General features: G+C 41.2%; 1 protein-coding gene across 1 annotated transcript; it reads left to right on the forward strand.

Annotated features, from left to right (window-relative positions):
• Nucleotides 1-5,382: 5,382 nt before the first annotated feature.
• LOC117642335 (secreted RxLR effector protein 161-like) lies at nucleotides 5,383-6,144 on the forward strand. The gene has a single exon (XM_034380418.1). The coding sequence runs from the start codon at nucleotides 5,383-5,385 to the stop codon at nucleotides 6,142-6,144; it is 762 nt and encodes a 253-aa protein (XP_034236309.1).
• Nucleotides 6,145-8,216: the final 2,072 nt, after the last annotated feature.

Raw genomic sequence — 8,216 nt, forward strand, 5'->3', positions numbered from 1 at the left:
AGTTACCCCCGTTGACGGTAGTGCACACACACACACACACGCAGACAGACAAACAGACAGACAAAACTTTTCAACCCCACTGGAGTAACGGGCTTCGCTATCGCTCAGCCAATAAATAGGGTCAATGCGACGACTCAGGGACTCAGGTTTTTAGCGGTGAGTACTTATCATGGGATTTCATGAGACGATTCCTTTAACTTCACTAAAGTTTGCATTCAATAACTGGTACTCAGTATTGGTTATGGTTTAAGCTGACTCTCTTCACAATTTACTCTGAACTCAAGCCCAATGTTGCTAAAGATAAAGTAGCTTAAGACATGAGTAAGGTAAATTATGTTGGTACATTACGCCTTAAGTAGACTTGGCATTGGAGTCTATGTGACGATTCACTGGATTTGGCAATAATTGGTCTCCGTCAACTGGTTCAGATCAGCCAACCCTAAACTGAGTCTCTTAATATTAACTGTGATAACATATTCCAATCCATATTGTCTAATTGACTGGTTTACAATGAAAGAATGACAAAATGTTTCTTATTGGCTGAGCGATAGCGAAGCCTGTTACTCCAGTGGGGTTGAAAAGTTTTTCATGTCTGTCTGTCTGTCTGTCTGCACTGTGGCAAAAAGCTACAGAAAATTCTGTAAACAGCTTTTTGGGAAATTTTCCGTACCCCCTTATCAATTCCCTAGGCTCTTACAGTATTTTCCGTAGGACCGCACAGTATTCTCCGTAAGACCTTACAGTGATCTCCGTAGGACTAAAGTCTTTCCCGGGCCTACGGAAAGACTGTGCGGACTTACAGAAATATTGTACGGCCCTCGGAAAACTGTAAGACCTACGGAGAATATTGATAAGAGGGCTACGGAGAATCCTGGCAAAAAAATTAACAGAATTTTCCGTACCTTTTTGCCACAGTGTGTCTGTGTGTCTGTGTGCACTACTCCTCCTGAACGGCTCGGCCGATCTCGGTGAGATTTTGCACACTTTTTGGGTATGTCCTTGGCTCGGCACACGCAAAATTTCAATACCCTAGCTCATCTAGTTCAGTTTTTATAGCCGAAAAAACCCTAAAAAAGGGCCCAAAAAATCGAGTTGTCTGCGGGCAGATGCCTTCTGTCTTGAGGAAAGGGGGGTCTGGGGGGCAGGGCCCCCAGCCTTGCCAAGTTCAAAAGTTTCAAGGGTCAAGATCGTGTGATCTGAGGGGCGTCAGGGGGTGGAGCCCCCCAGCATGCAACAAGCTGGAAGAAACCGACGATGGACAAGCCATTGCCTACCGATGGCAGGCTAGCGCCGCAGGCCAAGGTAGGTGTTACGCCAGGCGTGGATTGTCGAAACTGGCGCAGCATCGCGAAGCCTGTTACGACAAGACACGGTCTGGCGTACACCTACCTTGTATATTACTTATAAAATTGTGAATTCATTAGTTTAGAAAAAAGATATATCGAATAGTGACCCAAGCATACGAGTAGCAAATTAAGCGATTCAATGCTGGCAATTGAATGTTGGAGTTGGTATTACTGGTAACAGTGTTTTGTCATAAGGCTGTGCCGATGTTCACTTGTCTGTAGACTGGAACTGTGTAAAGGCTGTGCTGCGTGAAGTGGGATAGAAAATACAGGTTAAGGTATGCACCATGTGCTGTTAAAAACTGTGTGATTATTCTACCCTTTTTCCTTTGGATACTACAAACATACCGAACTACATAGCAAGGAGGAATTATTAACAGGTTATGGGCCCAGATCATCGCTTGTGGTAAATATCAAATACAGGTGGTGACAGGCACATTATTTTCTGTTCCAGGTCAGATAGCACAGAGTTGCACGAGCTTGTGATGGATGAGACGAGCAATATTGTGAAGCTGAAGGATGCTTCCACATATCAGTTGTGGAAAATGGAATTGGACATCCTGTTCGCAGCTCAGGGCCTAACTAGCATGGTAAAGGGGACTGAAGCCAAACCTACTACCCCTGTAGGTGAATCTAAATGGAAAACGTCTGACGCTAAGGCCAAGAAGCTAATAATGAACACCATCGATCAGAACATCAAGCAGTACGTATTGACATGTGAAACGTCAAATGATATGATGGAAAAATTATCCAATCTGTTTGTAGTAAGCTCTGATCGACAAAAGTTGTCATTGATGAAAGCCCTGTTCGACTTTAAGTTTGACAGCAGTAAGTCTATGATAAAAAACATAGCGTTGCTACAAAACACCTGTCACCAGCTTAGAGGATTGACTGAGGTAGACGATGATATTATTATTACTAAAATCCTGAATTGTCTGCCGAAGACCTACGACAATTTTCAGTCAGCATGGGACAGTGCCACCAACAAATCTCTTGATGAGCTGATAATGAGATTACAGAACGAAGAGGCTAAAATGAAGAGTGACAAGGAGACTACTAATACTGTGGCTTTCAATACATACTCAAAGAAGAAGAGGGAGGTCAAATGTTACAAGTGCAACAAGTTTGGCCATATTCAAAGATTTTGTGATCAAGATTCTCAAACTAGGAAGTGGAAACCTAACTCTGGTAAACACTCAGATAAACTGCAAAGACCCTCAACAAGTGAGTCAAAGCAACAACAGCCATTCTTCCAAAATAAGGATATGTTTCCACCTTGCTTCATTTGTGGCTTTACTAACCACCATAATAAGGATTGTTATCATAGACATGCCTATTTTAAATGGAAACGTGAGCAGAGTGAACGTGAGGGCAAGGATACTTCACAACAAGGTTTCAAAAGGAAGCATAACGGAAAACCACATTGGATGAATGATAATGAAGGCACCAACAAGAAGGCTAAGAATGATAAGCTAACATTCATGGCTGCATCATCAGATAAACAAGTGAGTAACACAGGGAATAGTAAACCTGTTGTTGTCAAGGAGAATCTGTCAGGGATTCGTAAACCTGAGAGCAAAGGGAATAGTAAACCTGTTGCTGTTAGTGATCCAGGGATTCGTAAACCTGTGAGCGAAGGGAATAGTAAACCTGTTACAGATGTACATGATAGACCAGGGATTTGTAAACCTGGAATTGCTGGTCTAGCCAGTTGTGAATTAGAAGGTCACATTGATAAAACATTCATTGTGGATAGTGGGGCTAATAGTCACATGACTGGAAGTGAGGCGGTATTGAAAAATATGGTACCAATGAACTCATGTGTACAAACTGCTAATAGACGAGGGAGATCTATGACTACTTATGGAGTTGGTGATGTTGAAACTGAGAATATGAAATTAACTGATGTGCAATTTGTTCCAGACTTAAGGAAAAACCTTCTCTCAGTAAGCAAGATTACAAACCACAATGGTTCAGTCTACTTTGACAACGCAGGTGTCAAGATATTAAAATCCTCCATACCCATTGATCCTGAGAATGTCGTCCTGGAGGGCATCAAAACCGATCGTGGATTATTTCAAGTAAATTTGGACTCTGAATTACTTGCCCTATGTGCTAATGCAAATCACTACTGGCATAGGATCATGGGTCATCTGGGATCCAACAATTTAAGAAGACTGCCACACATGAGTAGTGGAGTGGTTTTAACTGAAGATCTAAGTGGACTGGATGACTGCTTGGTATGCTTGGAGGCAAAACAGACAAAATTGCCACATAATTCAGTAAGGAGAAGAGCAAAAAGGCCTCTAGAGATTATTCACAGTGATGTGGTAGGACCAATTAATCCAACAACGTATGATGGAAAGAAATATTTTGTTACGTTCTTATGTGACTTTACTCACTATGGAACTGTCTACATAATTCATCAGAAAAGTGAAGTGTTTGAATGTCTGAGAGAGTATGTAGCTCAAGCATCAAACTTCATTGGACTACCTGTGCACATGCTCAGATGCGACAATGGTGGTGAATATTGTTCTACAAAGTTAAGAGAGTGGTGCAAAGAACAAGGAATTATAATTGACTATACAGTACCACGATGCCCACAGTTAAATGGAAAATCGGAAAGGTTCAATCGCCTCATTCTTGAACGAGCCAGAGCACTGCTCTTTGACTCTGATCTAGGAAGCGAAATGTGGGGAGAAGCAGTTCAGAGTGCTGTGTACATAATCAACCGGAGTCCTACATCTACAGTGGAAAAACTACCTGCAGAGCTATGGTTCGGTGAGCCCCAGAACTTGAGCAATATGAAACTCTTTGGTTCTCTTGTTTCTGCTAAGGAACTCAACCATCTGAAGAAACTAGACAAGAGGAATCATGTTGGATATTTTGTGGGCTATGGACTCAATAGCTACAGGATTTGGGATGCACAAAAACGGAAGATATTCATGGCAAGAGATGTCAAGTTTCTCACTCACCCTGCTGAATCATCTAACATGATTAAGAACCAGCAGTTCTATGTCACTCATGGCGATGAAGATGAGAATGAAGAAAATGAGGAACAAGGATTTATGAGTGATGGAGAAAATTATGAAAGAGAGTCCGATGAAGTCAGCAACCAGGAAGAAAATAAAATTATGGAGAAGAGTCTGAAGTAGCTAGCAACAATGAGGAGGATGAGAATCTGGATGATAACACAGATTTGCTCAACATGTACCATCTAAGAGATCGTCACAGAATAACAAAGCCTGCTAAGTATGAAGACTTCGTGACATATCTGACTGAGGGAGAACTGACCTATGAGTCGTGCATTGATGATCCCAAATGGAAAGCTGCGATCGAAGAGGAAAGAAGTCGTTAACTAGAAATGGAGTATGGAGACTCGTGGATGAAAAAGAAGCCATTGGTAAAAATGTTATCACATCGAAATGGGCTCTAACATATAAGTCAGACGGGAATCCAAAGGCCAGACTAGTGGCTCGAGGTTTCCAACAAAATGACGACTTTGATGACACTGAAATTTATAGCCCTGTGGTGGATACTACTAATCTCAGAGCACTGTTTGCACTGGCTGCTCAGAACAATCTTCATATAAAGACTTTTGATGTGAAGACTGCGTTCTTAAATAGCAGTCTGGAAGAAGAAGTTCTTATGAAAGTACCAAAGGGTTACTATCATCCGGGAAAAGTGTGTGTTCTGCAAAAGGCACTTTACGGCCTACGTCAGGCACCTCAAAGATGGTACCACAAGTTGTCATCTTTCTTGCTGGAAAACGAATTTATTCAATTGAAGACGGATAAATGCATCTTCAGAACAAAAGACTGTAAACTCATTCTGGCAGTTCATGTGGATGATGGTATTCTGATGGGCAAAGATGAAAACCTTATGAGTCGTCTCTTCCATGCGTTGAGCCAAAAAATTTTAAATGAAGGTGTACCATAATCCAACCAGCTACCTGGGAATTCAAATATCAAGGAGCAGTAAAGGCATATTCCTATCTCAAACTAAATACATCAACGAGATACTAAGAAGGTTTGATATGGCAGATTGCAACCCTATGCCAACTCCTCTTGAGATCTCCAAACACGGGTATTCTCAGCATCAGTATTCATCTCAAGAAATAAGGAATTTCCCATATACTGAAGTAGTTGGCTGTCTGGTGTACCTCTCAACTAAAACCAGACCTGATATAAGTTTCGCTACCAACTATGTAAGCCGCTACAGGGGCAATCCTAAAGGAGAAGACCTGGTGAATGTCAAAAGAATACTTCGTTATCTTCAAGGAACCAAAAATCTAGGACTATTGTTCCCATCCACATCATCTCCTGGCGTGGTGTGTTATACAGACTCTGACTTTGCTGGGTCAGGTCCAGAATTTAAAATGATGAGTACATCTGGCTACGTCATCTATGTAGGAGGTGGACCTGTCGTGTGGCTATCGAAGAAGCAGGATGTAGTTGCCACCTCAGTGTGCGAAGCCGAGTACATTGCTGCGGCAACATGTTGTAAAAATCTTCAGTATCTAAAATCCTTCCTCTATGAATTGATTTGTGAGCAAGTTCCAGCTAGTGTCAAGATTGATAACGCTTGTGCCTTAAGACTGATTAAGACTGGTCAAATGCGTACTGGTACTAAACACATACTTGTGAAATTCTACTTCATTAGTGAAGCTCTACGAAGTGGAATGTTTAGAATCTCACACTGTCCGTCCAAGGACAACATTGCTGATATATTTACTAAACCCTTACTTGTTAATAAATTTAAGTATTTCTGCTCAAAACTTGTTACATCAAATTTGTGATTTGTAATGTTGCTTATACTACTGATATGTTATAGATATGTTATAAAGTTTATTTTTTTTGTTAAACTATTACGAACACTGTTAAGGAGGTGTGTTGGAGTTGGTATTACTGGTAACAGTGTTTTGTCATAAGGCTGTGCCGATGTTCACTTGTCTGTAGACTGGAACTGTGTAAAGGCTGTGCTGCGTGAAGTGGGATAGAAAATACAGGTTAAGGTATGCACCATGTGCTGTTAAAAACTGTGTGATTATTCTACCCTTTTTCCTTTGGATACTACAAACATACCGAACTACATAGCAAGGAGGAATTATTAACATTGAATATTACTCGACTGAAGGATTCGCACTGGTGTGGCATCAGGGAATTGGTGACGACAGAGGGTGCTTCATGAAGACAAACAGGAATATGTATACAGTAATTGAGTCTCGATGGTTGTCTGTAGATTTCAGTGTACTAGTCACAAAAACTACATTTACTTCAATGCCAAACCTACACTTTCATCTAGAGCTATGCAATTTGGGGCGAAACTTTCCAAGTTGAGATTTATGCGCTTCCCTGTGGTTTTCACTGCGCTGACTTCAATTTTGACTTCGAAATTGTCCCCAGACCCAAAACTTGACTGATTTTGGGTCAAATTTTTAGAATTGAATTGTACATTGATTCTTGCAGTTTTTTGAGTGCTGATAACGAAAACCACTTCCATTTTAACACCAGACCTATATTTTCATCCCATATTAAATCATTTTGGACCAAAAATTTCAAGTCGAGTTTTATATTGTTTCCTTCAGTTTTTAATGTGCTGAACTCGAAAATGACTTCCAAATTTTTCTCACTCTCACACGTTACCAAATTTTAACCAATTTTAGTCCAAAATTTTTAAATTGAGTTTGACATTGGTTCCAGCAGTTTTTGATGTGCTGATAACGAAAAGCACTTCCAATTTCACTCCAGACTAATATTTTTATCCGAAATGAGGTCATTTTGGACCAAAATTTTCAAGTCGAGTCTTATATTGTTTCCTGCAGTTAACTCAAAAATGACTTCCAAATTTTTCCCAGACTCACGCTTTACCAAATTTTGACCGATTTTGGTCCAAAAATTTTAAATTGAGTTTGACGTTGATACCAACAGATCTTTGTTTGCTTATAACGAAATGCCCCAGACTTTCTTTTCACTTAATTTGAGCCCATGAGTTGCACATTTCGTCTACTCAAGCTAAGTCCGAAGTGCATCAACTATGTCAATTCGCATCGCTCAGCCACACTACGCGCCCACACTCAACGGCGCGTACCCCTAGTTTAGACAGTGAGCGTAGATAGCTGGATGGGGGTATCGAATTGGCAGCTTGAATCCCATCTTGCTCAGCAGTGAACGCTGTCACAAGAGGAGCATTAAGTTGTCCCTCACAAAGGTCAAGCCGCCCAGGCATCTTACATGCCAGGCCAGTAAGCAAACACAGGTAGCCAACGAATGTGACATCACATTCGTTTGAACGTGAAAACTACGATGTCAGATTGAACGTGACAAACAGAGAAAATTCATACTCAAACGAATGTGACACACCGCACCGCTCTGTCACATTACTTCGGGTGTGACACGAAATCAGCAGGCAAACTGTCACATTAAAACGAATGTGACACATGGTACCCATTGACATACATCGTGTCACATCCAAACGAATGTGACACCCATATGCTGTCACGTTCGTTTGGATGTGACATGCCCTAATTGTCACATTCAAACGAACGTGACACGCCCCGGACACGCCATAAGAGTCAGGTTATGGCGTGTCACGTTCAATTGAATGTGACAATTAGGGCATGTCACATTCAAACGAACGTGACAGCATATGGGTGTCACATTCGTTTGGATGTGACACGATGTATGTCAATGGGTACCATGTGTCACATTCGTTTTAATGTGACAGTTTGCCTGCTGATTTCGTGTCACACCCGAAGTAATGTGACAGAGCGGTGCGGTGTGTCACATTCGTTTGAGTATGAATTTTCTCTGTTTGTCACATTCCTTGGCTACCAGTGAAGCCTTTTCACCTAAAGAAAATAATCGTCAA

This window comes from Thrips palmi, unplaced genomic scaffold (genome assembly GCF_012932325.1).
Source record: "Thrips palmi isolate BJ-2018 unplaced genomic scaffold, TpBJ-2018v1 HiC_scaffold_16, whole genome shotgun sequence".
NCBI classification, from domain to species: Eukaryota; Metazoa; Arthropoda; class Insecta; order Thysanoptera; family Thripidae; genus Thrips; species Thrips palmi.